Source organism: Xenopus tropicalis, chromosome 2 (assembly GCF_000004195.4).
Source record: "Xenopus tropicalis strain Nigerian chromosome 2, UCB_Xtro_10.0, whole genome shotgun sequence".
NCBI classification, from domain to species: Eukaryota; Metazoa; Chordata; class Amphibia; order Anura; family Pipidae; genus Xenopus; species Xenopus tropicalis.
In genome coordinates, this window is record NC_030678.2 from 156,980,017 (window position 1) to 157,001,657 (window position 21,641).

A 21,641-nucleotide genomic window follows, 5' to 3' on the forward strand; every position below is an offset into this window, starting at 1 on the left:
TGTAGCATCAGCTTATATGACAGACAGCCCTCATTTTCTGCTTGATAATTTGCAACAGCCCCTAAACTCGGCTTCACAATAGCTGCTCAGATCACATTGAGCATGTGCACTGTCCTTTGGTTTTGATGGACAGAATCCAAGATGGGGAGCTCCTATGACAACTGTAATGACCTATATAATTACTTCTATAGAGATGCTGAATCTTTAAGCCAGTGCAGTCAGCTTATAATACAGTATAAAATATGGCATTTCTAGCCATATTCATTTTTAGGGTTTAGTTCTCCTTTAAGTCTACTAAAAAATAATTTAAACATTATTTAAAATCAATAGGATTTTTTGCCTTCAACAAGGATTCATTATATCTTAGTTGGGATCAAGTACAGGTACTGTTTTATTATTACAGAGAAAAGGGAATCATTTAACCATTAAATAAACCCAATAGGATTGTTCTGCCCCCAATAAGGGGTAATTATATCTTAGTTGGGATCAAGTACAGGTACTGTTTTATTATTACAGAGAAAGGGAATCATTTAACCATGAAATAAACCCAATAGGACTGTTCTGCCCCCAATAAGGGGTAATTATATCTTAGTTGGGATCAAGTACAAGGTTCTGTTTTATTATTACAGAGAAAAAGGAAATCATTTAAAAAAAATTAGAATTATTTTCTTAGAATGGAGTCTATGGGAGATGGCCTTTCCTTAATTGAGAACTTGCTGTATAACAGGTTTCCGGATAACGGATCCCACACCTGTATATAAACAAAACATTAAAAGTAGGCTTTAAACTAAACTTGCAAACCACTGCTTACTGCTTTCTTCTCAGTGTGGCTACAGTATGGGAGTGTAATTTTAGCAGTCCAGTCTTCTTGCACCACTTTGTTGTGAAGCAGAGTGAGAGTAATCAATATTTCCCTGCTTTCTACCCATCAGTTGGCTGGAAGCTTACATAGCAGTTGCAGCAGTGGTGTAACAACAGCATACTGGGCACCCCTGCAAAAAAATATTTGGAGCTAGCATGCACAGCAGCCCCTACCTGGCCCTCCCTCCGCCCACCTGCTTGTGTTCCCAGCTCCCCAGCCACTTGTGCCGGAGTAGATTAGAGAGCGGATTGAGAGGGGGGGATTTCTAAAAACTATAGAGGAAACAGACTTTGCAGCCCCTCCCTCGACTGCAGGGTCTGCTTCCTCTATAGTTACAACAAGAGCCCCTCTGCACTTACCCATTATCAATATATATAGGACATTAAGACATTCTGTGCATTAAGCTACCTAGACATGCTACCAATTCACTGATAAAGGAAACTCCAACACCCAATTATTAGGCATTCAAAGGAAAGTTAATTTCGGTACCAGAAAGTTATTTTTGTATGTACATTCTCATACCAATTTTTCTTATTTTTTTCCCCCATTTATAGATGTTCCCAGTATTTTCAGTGGTGATCAAATTGGCATGTTGGATCCACATCAGGTACTGTTTGGACGCCATGAATCAGGCCAGTGTTGGAACATTAAAGAAGAAAGCAAAGAAATAAGTGAACTTGTGGACCAATTTGCCCCTTTTATTGGTATTTTTGAAAGCACCAAGGAAACATTTACCCAGGGCAACTTTCCTGGGACTTTTTTCCGATTTCCGCTCCGCGTTCAACCCTCTTTACTAAGCAACAACTTGTACAATAAGGAGAAAGTTCTAGAACTGTTTGAGTCCTTCAGAGCCGATGCAGACACAGTTCTCCTTTTTCTTAAGAATGTCGAGAAAGTGTCTTTGCACGTGCGAGAAGCCGATGGGTCGGAAAAGCTTCTCTTTCGAGTTACGGCAAGTGAAAACAAAACAGTGAAACATGACAGACCCAACTCCATAAAGATTCTTGAAAAAGCAATTGATGGGTACTGTAATGGAGTTCCTAGCAACAGCATAACATGTGTGACATACCATGTAAATATTGGGGTGGAGGATGAAAGTGTCAAGGAGACCCAAACGTCATCTTGGTTAGTTTGTAACGGTGTGGGAGGCCGGGGGATTTGCAGTGAATTAGACTGTCTTGCCGATGATTTAAAGTTTGTGCCTGCTATTGGAATTGCAATGCCTTTGTGTAGCAATGGAGCTGAAAAGGGAGCTGTGTTGGAATTTTCAGGAAGAGCCTTTTGCTTCCTGCCATTACCTCCAGGGGAAGAGAGCAAGACGGGGCTCCCTGTTCATATTAGTGGCTTTTTTGGATTAACAGACAATCGAAGGAGCATCAAATGGAGGGAACTGGACCAGTGGCGAGATCCCGCTGCCCTTTGGAATGAACTTCTTGTGAAAAACGTGGTCCCTAAAGCATACGCCACTCTTATTTTGGAAGCCATTAAAAGGATGGAGATGGCGGAAAACCCAGATTTAACACTTTCCGCAGATAGCATCTACAGAGTATGGCCTGACATTGAAAAAACAAGGCCACACTGGAAGCCGATCATTGAGCCCTTACTAAAGGAGCTATTTCAGAATGCCATTATATATTCTACCAATAATTGCTGGCTGAAAGAAGCAGATGTCAATTTCACAGAGATCGACGAAAGTAAAGAGTACGCAAAAACTACCCTGAACTACCTCCAGAATTCTGGGACTCAAATTGCCAAGGTACCTGCCAATGTTGCTGCTGCATTCCAAGTCCCAGTCAATAATTCAAAGCCAGTGAAGAAGGTCACTCCTGCGCTTCTGAGGCAAGTGCTGAGGAAATGTGGCCACAAGGGACCAACAGATGAGAAACTGCACCTTCTAGAGTTTGTGCTGGCTGATGAAGCCTACAGCGACCTCCTTGGGCTGGAACTGTTGCCTTTGCAAAATGGGACTTTTATTCCTTTCTCTTCATCTGTATCAGAAAAAGATGTAGTGTATATAACGTCAGAAGAGTTCCCCAGGTAGGAATGTCATTCAAATGAAGAGAATATAGCCATATTTATTCTTTATGGTGTCAGTTTGCCTTCATTTTTATGGCCCTGCTGTGGAGATATATATTCTTTTCTGTTCTAGTATTACACTTTAGTTATTGTCTTATCATTTTGTAATGGCTTTTCTTAATGTTCTCTTTCTAAGTTCTCACATCAAGAGGGAATATTGGAGAAGCAACATACATCTTAAAAAAGACAAACCCTTAACACCTGTAATAAGTACAGGTATAGGACCTGTTATCCAGAATGCTCGGGACCAAGGGTATTCCGGATAAGGGGCCTTCCCGTAATTTGGATCTTCATACCTTAAGTCTACTAAAAAAAATCAATAAAACATTAATTAAACCACATAGGATTGTTTTGAATGCAATAAGAATGATTTAAATCTTAGTTGGGATCAAGTACAGGTACTGTTTTATTATTACAGAGAAAAGGGAATCATTTAACCATTAAATAAACCCAATAGGGCTGTTCTGCCCCCAATAAGGGGTAATTATATCTTAGTTGGGATCAAGTACAGGTACTGTTTTATTATTACAGAGAAAAGGGAATCATTTAACCATGAAATAAACCCAATAGGATTGTTCTGCCCCCAATAAGGGGTAATTATATCTTAGTTGGGATCAAGTACAGGTACTGTTTTATTATTACAGAGAAAAGGGAATCATTTAACCATTAAATAAACCCAATAGGGCTGTTCTGCCCCCAATAAGGGGTAATTATATCTTAGTTGGGATCAAGTACAGGTACTGTTTTATTATTACAGAGAAAAGGGAATCATTTAACCATTAAATAAACCCAATAGGACTGTTCTGCCCCCCATAAGGGGTAATTATATCTTAGTTGGGATCAAGTACAGGTACTGTTTTATTATTACAGAGAAAAGGGAATCATTTAACCATTAAATAAACCCAATAGGGCTGTTCTGCCCCAATAAGGGGTAATTATATCTTAGTTGGGATCAAGTACAGGTACTGTTTTATTATTACAGAGAAAAGGGAATCATTTAACCATTAAATAAACCCAATAGGACTGTTCTGCCCCCCATAAGGGGTAATTATATCTTAGTTGGGATCAAGTACAGGTACTGTTTTATTATTACAGAGAAAAGGGAATCATTTAACCATTAAATAAACCCAATAGGGCTGTTCTGCCCCAATAAGGGGTAATTATATCTTAGTTGGGATCAAGTACAGGTACTGTTTTATTATTACAGAGAATAAGGAAATCAGTTTTAACATTCTGAATTATTTGATTAAAATTGAGTCTATGGGAGATGGGCTTTCCGTAATTTGAAGCTTTCTGGATAACGGGTTTCCAGATAAGGGATCCCATATCTGTACTAGGACCAAAGTCCATTTACCACCTTTTCAGGGATGCACCAAAACCATAACTTTTGGCTTCTGCCAAATACTGAATCCCACACTAAAGATTTGCTGAAATATGGAACATAATTATATACATATTTAAATATGAGAAAAGTAAAAGTTGTCCAGTTGTGTTTGAGCGTTCCTGTTGTTTGGGGCAAACACTTCTTTAAAATCCTGCAGTAAGTGCTGAGATTTGGCACATCCTTAGCCTTTATAGTGAGGGTCTCTTAATATAGGGGGTAAGTCCCAATTTTGTAATGCTATTTAAGTTAGTCTATTGGGCCCCTCAAAGACCTGTACAGCTGCCTGTATGAAGCAAGCATTACTTCCCAGGCTCTGCAGTCAGACTTTTGTCCTACCCCAAGATCTGTTCATCAAACCATGATAATATGTAACTATAAATTTCTGAATAATCAAAACAGTTTTTCACAAATGGTGCCATTTTAGCTTGGAATCAATTTCACCTAAATTCATATATGAGGTCAGATCTTTTTTTAGAGGATACAGTACCTAGGCAAATCTAAAAATGATGTATATGCCTAAAAAACATGACTGTCATAAGTTATTCCCAGTACAGCTTCATTAGCCATACACACAGAACTATCCAATCATGGCCTTTCAGTGCATTACTGAATCATGCTCAGGTAAGAATGAAAACTGGAACTAATGCTTTGTAAGGATCGTGGCTGAGGAAATATGGTACAGACCAACAGAATTGGTGATAATTATCCAGTATAGATCAGTGTCTTGAATGAAGTGAGATGACACTATGTAGTCTAAAAGTTCAAGCAACTGTACAAAAAGTTAATTGGATCACCCTTTATTAATTAAACATTAGTGCCAGCTCATAGAAGGATAAAAAGATTTTGGTAAAAAAATGTGCTGAGATCCTAATAAAAATGATTGAAGCATAGTAGGGCTCATTTACAATAGCCAGGCACACACATATGAGGGTTTAATTCACTAACTGGTGCAGATATTTTTGTATGTCTGCAGTGGATGCAGTTAAAGGGATTCTGGGAAAAAATGTTGCATATCGGGTAAAAAAAAATCTTTTATAATAACCTTCTTCCGTTGTCTTCCAGGACATTGTTCCCAGGTCTAGAGGGGAGACTGCTTTCTGATAGCCTGCCACCCAAGATTCTAGCAGCACTGAAGAAAGCTTCTACAAGCCGAGGTAATAGATTGGATTCTTAGAACCTTCCTCTTTCATATATTGCCAGCCTTGTGTGATTTTATAGGTTTGGTTAAAAGTTATAGGCACTCTGGGGATACTCAAATGATTTACTAAAATACAGGTATGGAACCTGTTATCTAAAATACTCGGGACCTAGAGCTTTCCAGATAAGGGGTCTTTCCTTCATTTGCATCTTTGTTCCTAAAGTCTACCAGAAAATATTTTATACATTAAATAAACCCAGTAGGATTGGCTTTGCCTTTAATAAGGATTACTTATATCTTAGTTGGGATCAAGTAAAGGGTATTGTTTTATTATTACAGAGAAAAGGGAATCATTTAACCATGAAATAAACCCAATAGGGCTGTTTTGCCCCCAATAAGGGGTAATTATATCTTAGTTGGGATCAAGTACAGGTACTGTTTTATTATTACAGAGAAAAGGGAATCATTTAACCATGAAATAAACCCAATAGGGCTGTTCTGCCCCCAATAAGGGGTAATTATATCTTAGTTGGGATCAAGTACAAGGTACTGTTTTATTAATACAGAGAAAAAGGAAATCATATTTAAAAATGTAAATTATGCAATTAAAATGGAGTCTATGGAAAATGGCCTTCCTGTAATTTGAGCTTTCTGGATAACGGGTTGGACTTCCCTGGAAGTCACAGCCATTCGTCAGCATCTATACAGTAGCTGAGTAACTAGCCATGCTGTACACAGCAGCCGATGGCTTATAGGATACAACTTGTTGGTAGAGAGAGACACCTCATTCTTGACTTAACCATGTCACCTATTGTATTGTAGCACAACAGCTCCTTTGGGGATGCGCAGGTATGTTTGATGGATGCTTGTGTATTGGAGGATGCTCAGTAAACATAAAACTTTAAATGTGTTTGCTGTGTTTATATTGCATGTCCTGTTAAAGGGAAAGTTTGGGCAAGCTTTATTTTCCATTAAATTTTGAGTGTATAACTAACTGTTTGAACTATATGGGATGCTGTCAATAACATAAATGAAGAATGAGAGGTAAAATCACTAAGGAGGTGCACATTGTTAGCCACCCCCATTTATTCTAGTCCCTTAATTCTGCCCCAGGCCAGTGCTCTGTTTCTTTAAAAAAAAAATGCACAGGGTGCCATATTGTGTGTCCCAGCCATCCCTTCATTTTCTTGATCTTAGTGACAGCATTCTTTAAGTAAGAGCAGTTATAGGTAGCTTTGCCCCAGTGATTAGATATCAGAAGAAAGCATTGCCTCTACTTCAGATTAGTAAATGTTCTTAAAATGAACCATAAAATAAGCCCTGCCCTCATATTATACTGTTTAAGAAAAAAACCTGTTGTTTATAATTTCCCTTTAAGAGGCTAACAGTAAATGTAACATCAGGATTATAGTTTGGAGGATAGTGCTGAAATGTTTTTACTAACGGTTTTACTAATTCTTCTGTAGAATGTATAGTGTTTGCTTCTTGAACTAAAAATCATTAGGTAGTTTTTATAATTTCATGTGTGCAACAAATACATTACAGTGCAGTGCTAAAAGTGAAAAAGCACTAGCCAGACAACCCTTCCCTGCTCATTTCTCTTTTAAATAAATGGGTAATATTCTGCCTATGACAGATGCTGGTGTTGGGATCCTATGTAGCCTGTACCATATGTTGGATATCATGTTGCATTGACTATTCAAAGACAAAGGAATAAAGCCTTTATGCAGTGATTACGTTTACAGGCGCTGGCAATGGTTACAAGCTGAATATTAAGTAGCTACAGTCAATCACGTGGAGGGTTTCTGTGATGCTTAGCATGATCAACATGGCCAAGCCAGAATGTCTCTTATGTGTGCCAATTCTCTTAGAGAAAAAATGGATTTTGTCACACTGCTGGGAGTAGTTTAAAACCAAAATACCATGTGTCATTACCGTCATGTTCCTAAGGCACCGTAGCAGCATGCTTGAAACTTGAGATTATCTCTTCAACTTCCCTGTATTCTGTAGCTGGTTGTAAAAAACAGAGCATGACAGTGGGGTTCTTGGGTGGCATCTTGAGCTTCTTCAGGTCCTCTTCTCTGCGATCTCCAACACCAAGTATGCAGTGTTGTGGCCAGGATCTAAAAGTAAGCATTATTATGTCAAGTGATCACAGAAAATAGGACTCGCCACAAGGTGGTGAAAGCCAAATCTGCTGCTCTACTTTGCTTTTAAGAACCTGACAGATAACTATGTAGCTTAGGCTGATGCCAGACGTGTGGCGTAGGGTTGATATTTTCGGCAAGTGGAAAACGCTTGGCAAAAATACAGCCCTACGCCTGCTACTTGTGCCTGCACCCGAATAAATGAGATACGCTCGGGTGCAGGCACATGTAGCCGATATATGCATGAAAAGTCTCACATTTTTATGCGTATATCGGCTACATGTGCCTGCACCTGAGCGTATCTCATTCATTCGGGTGCAGGCACAAGTAGCAGGCGTAGGGCTGTATTTTCGCCAAGCGTTTTTCCACTTGCCGAAAATATCAGCCCTACGCCACTTCTGGCATCAGCCTTACAGGGTCTCCAGCAGAGGGGAGAAGGGGCAAGCTATTAAGCAGGGTTTTAATCTCTTTTAAGGTAAATAACAATAATATTGTTTTAATAAATAAACTCATGTACTTTGATCATCTGTTTGTTTTTCTTTTATTACAGGAAGGCCATGCACTCAACTTCAGCACTTAAATCCTGAACGTGTCGTAAGACTTTTTAAGGAGGTTATGAACACTGTGTGGCCTACAAGGGACTTGGTCGTAAAGTGGTTTCCAGAAAAAGACAAAAAGCATCCTCCTGTATCATGGCTTAAAATGGTCTGGAAAATTTTATACATTCATTTTCCTGAAGACTTAACATACTTGGAAGATTTGCCCCTTATTCCTACAAAGGAACTGGAAGATGATGTTACATCACTGGAACTTATTCGCTTGAGGAGTCCTTCTCCTATTATTTTTGATGATTTATCTGATGCACAGCTTCCAGAACATTTACCTGAAATAATTCAGAGTCTTGGTGGGATTGTGCTCAAGAGTTTAGATCCTTTCATACAACATCCTCTTCTGAAAAAATATATTCATCCTCCCACATCTAGTGCGCTTCTTCAGATAATGGACAGGATGTCCCTGCAAAAACTGTCCAGTCAGATTGCAGCACTTACTCATAGTTATAAAGATACTTTAAGACGATTTATTGCAAGCTCAACAGACATTAATGAGAAGGAGAAAAAAATCATCCAGGAACTGACAGTTTTCCGAAGAATTGAACAGTCTGGCACACAAAAAAATATTTTCATTTACTTAAGAGGCTGCAAAGTACTGCATCACAATGCAAGAATCCCACCAAATATAAGACTTTCTTTTCCAGTAATTGATAGCAGCGATGAAGAAACCATTCGGTTGACAAAGATGATGAAAGTTGATCAGCTCAAAAGCACTGACTGCCTTAAAATGATTTTGCAAGACATAGAAAGGGGATTTTATACTGTTGATGAAAGGACCCAAATTATGGTTTGGGTTCTTGAAAATCTGACTTATCTGAAAAATGAAAATTCTGCTACAATTAGCTGGCTACTGCCTCTTAAATTTATACCGGTATTGAGAGACAAGCTCGTAGCAGCAAATGAACTTTTTGACCCAGAGGTAGAAACGCTACAGAATCTCTTTTGTGCCGAAGATCAAATGTTTTTCCCACCAGATACCTTTATATCTTCAGATGTACTACATTCATTAAGACAGATAGGTTTAAAAAATGAAAGCCACTTGGTTGAAAAAGACATTATACAGGTGGCAAAGAAAATTGAGCATTTGCTTAATGTATCAGCTGAAAATGAAGAAATTGTTTTAAGAAAGGCTAAAACACTTTTAAGCATTTTGAAGAAAGATCAGAAGCTTCTACAGTCGCCAGAAGCAAGAGCTCTGTTAAAGAAGATTAAATGGATTCCTCCTGTCAAATGTCGACCACCAAATTATCCCAATTCTTTGGTTTGGATGGGAGATCAATTCAAACTTTATTCTCCTGGAGAAATATGCAATGTTTCTTGTGCTGTTTTAGTTGGTTCTTCTGTTCCACTGGTTGAGAACTTACATGAGAATATTGAAAAGACCCTTGGTATTACTAAGGTGCCAAACATTGAATCTGTCTTGAAACATTTAAAAGTTGTAGTTGACTGGAACAATTCAAAAACTATAACCGATGAAGACTATTACCAGTTCCAACATATATTGCTGGAAATCTACAGTTTTATGCAGGAATGCCTTGATAAAGGTAAAGATTTGTATAAAGCATTATCATTTCCATGGGTCTGGACAGGTAAAACATTTTGTTGTCCAGACCAGGCGATAATAAAATCAGTGCATAGCCTTGACCTTCAGCCATACCTGCACAATGTCCCAAACACAATGGTTAAATTCCACAAGCTTTTCAAATTTTGTGGGTCAATTGAACAGCTGACTCCTGAACATATCTTTGTTGTTGTTAAAAAAATATATGAACAAAGTAAGAGTAAGAAAAACACAGATAAAGAGGAAGACAAACAGAATATCAATATTATGCTCAACATTGTAAGGTGGCTGTATAGTCATCAAGTTTCCACAAATTTAGACATGCCATTACCTGTCCATTATAACAAAGATCCTTCTAAGCTTATAATGAAGCCTATTCAAGAATGTTGTTATTGTGATATTAAAGTCGATGACCTTAATGATTTGCTCGAAGATTCTGTGGAGCCCATTATTCTGATACATGAAGATATACCAATGAAAACCGCAGAGTGGTTGAATGTGCCTTGCCTAAGCACCAGGCTGATTAATCCAGAGAATATGGGATTTGAGCAGTCAGGGCAAAGAGAACCTCTTACAGTAAGAATCAAGAACATTCTAGAAGAATATCCTTCAGTATCAGATATTTTTAAGGAACTTCTTCAAAATGCTGATGATGCTTCAGCCACTGAATGTAATTTCATGATTGATATGCGAAGGAACATGGATATAAGGGAAAATCTTCTAGATCCAGGCATGTCGGCATGCCATGGTCCTGCTTTATGGTCATTCAACAATTCTGAATTTACAGACAGAGATTTTTTAAACATAACAAGACTTGGGGAATCCTTAAAAAGAATGGAAGTAGACAAAGTTGGAAAATTTGGTCTAGGATTCAACTCTGTGTACCATATAACTGATATTCCGATAATAATGAGCAGGGAATTTATGATTATGTTTGATCCTAATATAAACCACATCAGCAAACATATTAGAGACAAATCTAACCCTGGCATTAAAATTAATTGGAGTAAACAACAAAAGAGGCTACGTAAATTCCCAAATCAGTTTAAGCCATTTTTGGGTGTTTTTAACTGCCATCTGCCACTTTCTGTTGAAGCACCTTATTGTTATAAAGGGACACTTTTCAGACTTTCCTTTCGAACCCAGCAAGAGGCAAAAGTGAGTGAAATAAGCAACTCTTGCTACAATACAGCAGATATCTACACACTTGTGGATGAATTTAGCTTGTGTGGCTACAGGCTCATCCTGTTTACTCAGAATGTAAACTCGATGGTCCTGAAATATTTAAAACCAGAAGAATCAGACCCAACTTTTGCACAACACATAGTGACAATTAAAAAATCTGAATGCTCTTCAAAAGCTTTAACGAAACCCACCAGAATTTTGAAGGAAGCTGCAAAAGTAATGCAGGCTTGCAGCACTTCTAAAAAATATCCTTCAGATATGCCAAAATCTTCATGTATCTTACAGATTGTTGTTGAAGAGTTTCATCATGTATTTAGGCGAATAGTTGATCTCCATTCCCCTTTATTTAGAGGTCCAGAAGATGAGCCTGCTGCTATTTTTGAAATGGCCAAATCTGGACAAACAAAACGAATGACAGAGGAACTACCACAAAAGACAATGGATTCCTCATCATGGCTCATATGTTCTTGCATGGATATTGGAGAAGCCTTAAGATTTGCACTGAGTGACAGTGGCAAGAGACTTGGACTTGTGCCTTGCGGTGGTGTTGCAGTGATGCTGTCAGAAAATAAGGATGGCAAGTGGACTGTAAAACCTTTTTCCAGTAATGTTGGAGAGATCTTCTGCTATTTACCTCTTCGAATAAAGACTGGGTTGCCACTTCACATTAATGGATGCTTTGCTGTAACTTCAAACAGAAAAGAGATATGGAAAACAGATACCAAGGGAAGGTGGAATACAATATTTATGAGGCATGTCATTGTTCGGTCTTACCTAGAGGCACTGTGCGTTTTACGTGATATGTCAGTTAGTGGTGAGCTACTTAACTACAACTACTACTCTGTATGGCCTGATCCTGACTTTGTGCATGATGACTTCTCTGTAATTTGCCAAGGTATATATGAAGACATTGCTAAAGGGAAAGGCAAAGACCGCATGAAAGTGTTTTCTGATGGATCCTCTTGGGTTTCCATGAAACACGTAAGATTTTTAGATGACTATTTACTTAAAAGACAAGATATTGGACCAGCAGCTTTCCAGATATTTTTGAAGTACTTAAAACAAACTGGTCAGAAAAATCTTTGTGCTGTAGAACTACCCTCTTGGGTAAAACTTGGTTTTGAAGAGGCAGGGTGTACAGATGTGCTACTTGATAACACATTCTCTGAAAGACAGTTTTTTTCAGAAGTATTTTTTCCACATATTGAGGAAATCAAGCCTGAGTTAAGGGATCCTTTAATGCTTTTTGTATTAAATGAAAGGATACAGGTGTATGGGGAAATTCTGAAAGTTACACCATGTATTCCATGCTCTAGTGATTGTCACCATTTAGTTGTACCTTCAAAACTTATACACCCAGAAGGCAGAGTTGCAAAATTATACTGTGAGAGTGATGGGAGATTTCCATTTGGAACCACTCAGAATTATCTTAATCCAGTTGTGCTAGTTAAACTCGTTCAGCTGGGCATGGTTAAAGATGACATCTTGTGGGAAGACTTAATTGAACGTATTGAATCAATTGCCGAAGTCAATACCAGTGATCATACTGCTGCTTGTGCACGAAGCAATATTATTCTAAGTTTAATTGATGAAAAACTTAGATTTCGAGACCCAAAAGCCAAAGAATTTTGTACAAAATGCCAGACTTCTAAGTTTTTGCCATTTTTAACAAAGCCAGTTGGATTCTCTTTAAACTGGAAAGGAAGTGACTTCAAGGTTGAAGAAATGTTTGCAGCTACTGATCTCTACACAGTTGAACACCAAGATACAGTCTGCCTTTTGAATCCCATCCTAAATGAAAATTCCCCTTCTTTTAAAGGTTGTGGGCCCATATCGTTGGCTGTGAAGGAGTTCCTGGGTTTGTTGAAGAAACCATCATCTGAACTGGTGATTGCTCAACTAAATGAAGTTGCTAAATATTCAGATGGAATCACTCTGTATCAAGAAAACATAACAAATTCCTGCTATAAGTTTCTCAACGAATCAGTGTTGCAGAGTGACGCAGCTAAGACTTCGATTGTTGCAAAGTTAAAAACCTTAGACTTTATCCTTATTGAAAATATATATGTGGGTCTAGAGAAAGTTTCCTTTCAGCTGAATTTTGATGCAGCACCTTATCTTTATCAGTTGCCCAACAAATACAAAAACAATTTTAGGGAACTATTTGATAGTGTAGGTGTTAAACATACTTATGCCATGGAAGACTTTGCATCAGTTCTTGAAAATATTAAAAATAAAAGCAATGGAGGGAAAATTACAGAAAACTATTTTCAGCTTTGTAGAAGAATAATTAATGAAGGAATATGGGGACTTATTCGTGAGAAGAATCAAGAATTTTGTGAAAAAAATTATGGCGATATACTACTTCCAGATTCAAATCTCATTCTTCTTCCTGCAAAATCCTTGTGCTATAATGATTGTCCTTGGATACGGGTGAAAGATACTTCTGTAAAATATTGCCATTCTGATATTCCAAGAGAGGTTGCTGTAAAACTTGGGTCCATACCAAAAAGGCATAAAGCATTAGAAAGGTATGCTTCTAACATCTGCTTTAATGCACTTGGGACAGAATTTGGACAGAAAGAAAAACTTACAAGTAGAATAAAAAGCATTCTGAATGCTTACCCGTCGGAGAGAGAGATGCTAAAGGAGCTTCTTCAAAATGCAGATGATGCAAAAGCAACAGAAATATGCTTTGTTTTTGATTCCAGACAGCACCCAACGGATAGAATATTTGACGAAAAGTGGGCACCTCTGCAAGGACCAGCATTATGCGTGTATAACAACCAGCCATTCACTGATGATGATGTAAAAGGAATACAAAACCTTGGAAGAGGCACAAAAGTGGGGAATCCATGTAAAACAGGACAATATGGCATTGGCTTCAATTCTGTGTATCACATTACTGACTGTCCTTCTTTCATCTCATCCAATGACATTATCTGTATCTTTGATCCTCATGCAAGGTATGCCCCTGGAGCAACATCTCTGAGCCCTGGTCGCATGTTCAGAGATTTAGATGCTGATTTTAGAACACAGTTTTCAGATGTATTAAATCTCTATCTTGGTAAGCATTTCAGCCTGTCAAATGCTACCATGTTTCGGTTTCCTCTTCGGGATGCAGAGATGGCAAAAAACTCAGAGATTTCTCCCGTCCCATCCTCAGACAGAATGATTCAAAACCTCCTTGACAAGTTACGTACAGATGGAGCAGAGCTTCTCATGTTTTTGAATCACATGGAAAAAATCTCTATTTGCGAAATAGAGAAAAGCACTGGAGCTCTGAAAGTGTTGTATTCAGTAAAAGGGAAAATCACTGATGGCGACAGGTTAAAGAGGAAGCAATTTCATGCATCTGTAATTGAAAGTGTAACTAAGAAAAAACAACTGAAAGATATACCAGTGCAACAGATTACATATACAATGGACATTGAAGATTCTGAAGGCAATCTTACCACATGGTTAATCTGCAACCGCTCTGGCTTCTCCAATATGGAAAGAGTGTTAAAGAGTGTTATATCTGCACACAAGAATAAAGACATTACTCTGTTCCCTCGTGGTGGAGTTGCAGCATGCATTACTCACAATTATAAAAAGCCATACCGAGCCTTCTGTTTCCTTCCACTGTCCCTTGAAACTGGACTTCCCTTTCATGTCAATGGACATTTTGCATTAGATTCTGCAAGACGTAATCTTTGGCGGGATGATGATGGAGTTGGTGTAAGAAGTGACTGGAACAATAGCTTGATGACTGCATTAATAGCTCCAGCTTATGTTGAGCTCTTGATTCAGTTGAAGAAAAGATATTTCCCTGGCACAGACCCAACAATTTCTGTTTTGCACAGTACACCGATACATGTTGTAAAGGACATTTTGAAGAGATTTTTGTCATTTTTCCCCGTAAATAGATTAGATTTGCAACCTGATTGGTATTGCCTTGTTAAGTCAGTGTACTCTTGCATTCATGCAGACTCTAAACGTCTTTTACCAGTCGTACGAGCTCCAAATATTGATGGATCAGACATGCAGAGTGCTGTCATCATTACTTGGGTCACCATGACTGCAGCAAAAGCTAACAGAGCATTTTTTGACAATTTGCTGCAAGATGAATTGCACCACATGAAAACTGTAGAATACAACATAACCACCCGCAAGACGGTAGCTGAAAATGTGTACAGACTTAAACACCTGCTTTTGGAGATTGGATTCAACTTAGTTTACTACTGTGATGAAACAGCAAACCTTTATCACTGCCTTGTTGATGCCGGCATCCCTGTTACCTATGCAACACCTGCTGATGTCCGTAAGTTTTTGATGACTTTTTCCTCTGCTGACACATGCTGCCATATTGGAAAGTTACCGTGTCGTCTTCAGCAAACAAATCTGAAATTGTTTCATAGTCTAAAGCTTCTAGTAGACTATTGCTTGAAAGATGCAGAAGAAAGTGATATCCAGATTGAGGGTCTGCCCCTTTTAATTACACTCGACAATGTTCTGCAGATGTTTGATTCCAAAAATGCCAAATTTCTAACAACATACCATGAATTAATTCCATCCCGCAAAGATTTGTTCATGAACACTCTGTATTTACGATACAATAATATCTTGCTGTCATCTAAAGTAGCCAAGGTGTTTGACATTGACAGCTTTGCTGATTTGCTGTCATCTGTGCTGCCAAGAGAATATAAAACAAAAGTCTTTGTTCAGTGGAAAGAAAATTTTGCAAGTGAATCCTGGCTAAAAAATGCCTGGCATTTTATCAGTGAATCAGTTAACAACAAGGACGAACAAACAGATGTGAGTACAGTATTTGACACAGTTGTTGAGACACTAAAGGATTGGGCTTTACTTCCAGGATTGAAGTTCACTGCATCATCCAGTAATCTCATTGTTCTCGAATGTGAAGTGCTGCTGCCACTCAGTTTAATGCATATTGCAATTTTCCCAAATGCACAGAGTGATAAAGTGTTCCATACCTTGATGAAAACAGGGTGCATTCAGCTTGGACTGAATAAAATGTGTTCAAAAGACAGTATCTTACTTCCTTTACTCTCAGGGCACTGTGCCAATATAGATTATCCGCTTAGCATACTCAAAGCTATCCAACATATGATCCAGACGTCGTCATTTAGAACAGAAAAACTAGCAGAGACTGATTTTGATGCCCTGTTAATGTATTTTAATTGCAATTTAAATTATTTGATGTCTGATGAATCTGTTAGCATTTTGAAGCTACTTCCTTGCTACAAATCTGTAAGTGGCAGATTCATAACCCTTTCCAAATACAGCACTTGTTATGTACTCACAAAAAGTATGCCATCAGTTGAAGTAGATAAATGGTCATATTCTTCTACATATGCTTTTCTCGAGGAAAAAGTACATCTAAAGGAATTGTACAGTGTTCTTGGATGTGTTCCGGTGGATGATTTAGACATTTACACAATGCATCTCCTGCCAAAATTTGAAAATTTGTCTTACAATGCTAAGTTGGAGCACTTGATTTACCTTAAAAATCGATTATGTAACATTGACGAGACATCTGTTTTGAAAGAGCAACTGTTTGCACAACTGGAAGAACTTGCCTTCATTCACGATGCTAGCAATCGTCTTAAGCCTGCAAAGCATTTCTACGATAGGTCTGTAAAGGTTTTTGAAGTAATGTTGTCTGAAAAATTATTTATACCTCAGGATTTCTTTAAAAGACTGGAACAAATTACAAAACCGAAAAACCAAGCTGCTTTCCTCACATCGTGGATCAATTTTCTTCGGAAGATAGGACTAAAGTACGTTATTTCCCAGCAGCAATTATTGCAGTTTGCTAAAGAAATTGGTATGAGAGCTAACACAGAAAGCTGGACCAAAGAAGTGCTTCAAAACACTGTAGATGTAATTCTTTATCATGTCTTCCAGGAAAGGACAGATTTGCTGTCAGGGAACTTTCTAAAGGAATTGTCTTTAATTCACTTTTTATGTCCCGAAAGGGCACCTGCAGAACTTGTACGATTTCATCCTCAGTATCAAGAAATAAATGGTACGCTTCCTTTAATACGGTTCAGTGGAGCACAAGTCAATCCAAAGTTTAAGCAGACAGATGTTATGCAATTGCTTTGGACATCTTGTCCTATTCTTCCCGAAAAAGCAACAGCTTTAACTATAAAAGAACAAGAAGGAAGTTGCCTTGGCCCACAGGAACAACTGGAACAAGTGTTAACAATGCTGAATGTCAATATGGATCCGTCACTTGACAAAGTTATAAACAATTGCAGAAACATATGCAACATAACAGCGGTGGATGATGAAATGATCAAGACAAGGTCGAAGGTTCTAAGGAGTATTTATGACTTTCTTAGCTCTGAGAAAAGGGAATTCAAGTTTCAGCTAAGAGGGATTTCCTTTGTAATGGTTGAAGATGGATGGAAACTTCTGAAGCCTGAAGAGGTTGTAATTAATCTTGAATATGAGGGAGATTTCAAACCTTACTTATATAAACTGCCTTTAGAGCTTGGAACTTATCATCAGTTGTTTAAGAATTTAGGCACTGAGGATGTTGTGTCAACAAAACAGTATGTTGAAGTACTAAGTCGAATATTCAAAATCTCTGAAGGGAAACAACTTGATCCGAATGAAATGCGAACAGTCAAAAGGGTTGTTTCTGGCTTACTTAAAAGCCTTCAAAATGATTCAGCCAAGGTGCGCAGTGACTTTGACAATGTCCGTGATCTTGCTCTTTATTTGCCAAGCCAAGATGGAAGGCTAGTAAAATCAAGCATTCTCGTGTTTGATGATGCACCACATTACAAAAGTAGAATTCAAGGAAACATTGGTGTTCAGATGCTTGTGGATCTCAGTCAGTGTTACATGGGGAAAGACCATGGCTTCCATACAAGAATCATAATGCTTCTTCCACAGAAGTTAAGACCTCGTCTTCTTAGTAGCATCCTTGAAGAACAACTTGATGAAGAAACACCCAAATCATGTCAGTTCGGAACTCTTTGTTCTCTGCAAGGGAGGTTGCAATTGTTGTTATCTTCTGAACAATTTATTACAGGCCTTATAAGAATCATGAAGCATGAAAATGACAATGCGTTTTTGGCAAACGAGGAAAAAGCAATAAAACTTTGTAAAGCATTACGAGAAGGATTAAAGGTGTCCTGTTTTGAAAAATTGCAAACAACTTTGAGAGTAAAAGGATTTAATCCAATCCCCCATAGCAGAAGTGAAACCTTGGCATTTCTGAAAAGATATGGACATGCAGTCATATTGCTTTATATACAGCATTCAGACAGCAAAGATATAAATTTTTTGTTAGCACTGGCAATGACCTTAAAGTCTGCAACAGACAATCTCATTTCTGACACATCATATTTAATTGCCATGCTAGGGTGCAATGACATATACAGAATCAACGAGAAGCTTGACAGCCTGGGGGTAAAGTATGACTCTTCAACTGAACAATCAAAGCTTGAACTTCCAATGCCTGGTACTCCCATCCCCGCAGAAATCCATTATACTTTACTTATGGATCCAATGAATGTTTTCTATCCAGGGGAGTACGTTGGCTATTTAGTTGATGCTGAAGGAGGGGATTCATTTGGGTCTTATCAGCCAACATATACATATGCAATAATTGTTCAAGAGGTAGAAAGAGAACTTGATACCTCAGGCTCCTTGGGAAAGTTTTACCAGATTGACATTGGATACAGTGAATATAAGATTGTAAGTTCACTTGATTTGTACAAGTTTTCTAGACCAGAAGAGAGTGTTCATAACAAAGACAGTGCCCCTTCAACCCCAACAAGCCCAACAGAATTTCCACCTCCTGGTCCTAGGACTGTACCAACTGCTAAAGAAAGTAATAAAACATCATCATCATCTTCCAAGCATCAGTCACCCAAAAAGGTGAAATTAAGTTCTTTGCCTGAAATACTAAGGGAGGTTACTTCGGTTGTGGAACAGGCGTGGAAACTTCCTGAAACTGAAAGAAAGAAAATTATCAGACGGCTTTACCTTAAATGGCACCCCGATAAAAATGCAGAAAACCTTGACATTGCAAATGAAGTTTTTAAACACTTGCAAAATGAAATTAACAGACTAGAAAAACAGGCCTTTGTGGATCAAACTACAGATAGAGGTCCACGAAGAACATTCACAACCACATCAACAAGATTTCAATCAGAAAAATCTTCATTTCAAAGGTTTTACACATCTTGGAATCAAGAGGCTACGAGCCATAAGTCAGAGCGACAACAATACAAGGAAAAGTTTTCGTCTACCACAAGCACATACGACTCCAAGCGTTTCTTTGTGCCACCCACATTCAAATCTGTTGGTAACCCAGTAGAGGCTCGGAGGTGGCTAAGGCAAGCCAGGGCTAATTTCTCTGCTGCAAGAAATGATATGCACAAAAATGCCAACGAGTGGGTGTGCTTTAAGTGCTATCTGTCGACCAAGTTAGCCTTGATTGCAGCAGACTTTTCTGTCAGAGGAAAGTCAGACAAAGATGTAAAGCCTACTGCACTTGCTCAGAAAATAGAGGAATACAGTCAGCAACTTGAGGGTTTGGCTAATGACGTTCAGACATTAGAAGCTTATGGAGTGGATAGTTTAAAAACTCGCTATCCTGATCTGCTTCCTTTTCCACAGATTCCAAATGACAGATTTACATCAGAGGTTGCAATGCGGGTTATGGAATGCACAGCTTGTATCATAATAAAACTTGAAAATTTTATACAAAATAAGTAATTAGGTAAAAGATTTAATTTTTAGGCAAAATGAGTCATTTGCAGGATGCAAGGGGTGAGTGGTGTTTGTATAGGGGCAGCAAAGCTCCTGTAGAATCTAAATCAGTAAATGGCTAATTCTCTAACTGAAGGATTGGTATTCTGCCAAACCCTAAAATAATATTTTTTTGCATCACTAATTTGTTGTGTATCAAGGAAAAGGTATAGCACAGCAACCGACCATAAACACAACATTTCTATCATAGTCTTATGTTCTTTCACCAAACATTATTTTTATAGTGGGAGAGTCTGCTGAATAGTTTAGCACATTGGCTTAGTAAATAATGCAAAATCCTTATCATTATCGAGGTCTTTTACATCATATCCAGAATTTCTAAACCAAATATTTGCTTTACCTTTGAAAATATTCCAGGAGGCAGATTCATCCAAATTAGAATTTCTGAGTATCTCTTTATTTTCAAAACACTCAAAAATGTCAAATGTGCACTTATTTATGCCCCTTATGTGTCTATGAAGATTCTCATTCATCCAGGTCAGGATATACAGTATCTAGTAGAATTAAGTCTAAAACGACCGGACTCAGAAAAGTCCAGTTGTTTTAGACTTAATTCTACTAGATACTGTATATGCCTCTTATGGCTATAGCAGTGATCCCCAACCAGTGGCTCGGGGGCAACATGTTGCTCACCAACCCCTTGGGTGTTGCCCCCAAACCAGGTAGTTATTTTTGAATTCCTGACTTGGGGGCAGTTTTGGTTGAATAAAAACAAGTTTTCCTACCAAATAAAGCCCCCTGTAAGCTGATAGTGTGCACAGAGGCTGCCTAATAGCCAATCACAGCCCTTATTTGGCACCTCCATGAACTTTTATGGTGCTTGTGTTGCTCCCCAAGTCTTTTTACATTTGACTGAAAGGTTGGGGACCCCTGGGCTATAGTGTCCACTTCTACTTAAGAACAATTATCCAGACTATGGGTATATCAGCAGCTCATGTTCTACATTAAGACACCGCACCATGGGCAGAGATGATTGGGTAATAAACAAGGAACACCGATCAAAGTGCTTTGGGTGCTGTAACTCTTTCTTTTTCTCCACCAGTTTGAAATTTGCTAAGTAAGCCATCTTCTTGTAAACACTTTCCTTAGCCTTGAAGCTAAATGTATAATGTAAATAAAAGGTCTGTAAAATATTAGATGTATATAAAAATGGATGTTTGTTCTTGTGCAGACGATTACAAATGCACTTTATTTAACCAAAAGCTGAGCAGCACAGTAGACAATCCCTTTCACCTAATTCAGTTCCAAAAAATACTCAGTCTTCTGTCACGGGGCCTAAGCGCCAAGCATTTTGCCAGGAAATCAAATAAATTGCAGTTGTTTTACGTACACATAATACTCTGGAATCAGCTGGATCTGGTTAATATTCATGCAAAACAAATGACAATAATACTGTTTTCTAACTCAGCGTCATCACAGCACATAATTGTTACTATTAGCCTTGCTAGAGCTTTTTATACGGTGTGTATTGTTAATTGCCATTGCAAAAGTCTGCTTTGTTAAACCATGTTTTTTTTAACCATGTAATGAGGATTCGTTACTGTTAATGATTTTAAGAAATGCACTGAAACTGAATTTTTTTCAGTTGTCCAACAGATGCTGGAGCCTTAATTATCCGACTTATTTTGTAACCCGAACAAACGTGTAAAAAGTATGTAGATGATTTTAAGTTATACTTTTTGGTCAGAGGTGAAATACACTCCAAGTTTGGCTGAATTTTTTTTTATTTTATTTTCATGTTTTTAATACATGCCTTACAATGCTTTGTTTCATCTTTACTGATCATTTGTAATAAAAACACTGGTCGAAAAAAAAAGCACTTTGTTGATTATTGCATTTTAGTTGAATGACTTTGGTGCTTATGTTTATTTGCAACTGTGG

The 21,641-nt window shown here is 38.1% G+C and overlaps 1 protein-coding gene across 3 annotated transcripts in view; it reads left to right on the forward strand.

The window, feature by feature from the left end:
- Positions 1-20,280, forward strand: part of sacs (sacsin molecular chaperone) — a 37,423-nt gene extending 17,143 nt beyond the window's left edge. For 2 of the 3 annotated variants that reach the window (XM_031897263.1, XM_004912064.4), the window contains exons 7-10: positions 1,417-2,899; positions 5,385-5,476; positions 6,283-6,309; positions 8,158-20,280. In XM_031897263.1, coding sequence (XP_031753123.1) covers positions 1,417-2,899; positions 5,385-5,476; positions 6,283-6,309; positions 8,158-19,706 — 13,151 coding nt within the window. In that variant the 3' untranslated portion in view covers positions 19,707-20,280. The remainder of the gene's footprint in view (positions 1-1,416; positions 2,900-5,384; positions 5,477-6,282; positions 6,310-8,157) is intronic. The other variant, XM_031897264.1, reaches the window with a different exon arrangement.
- The last annotated feature ends 1,361 nt before the right edge of the window (positions 20,281-21,641 follow it).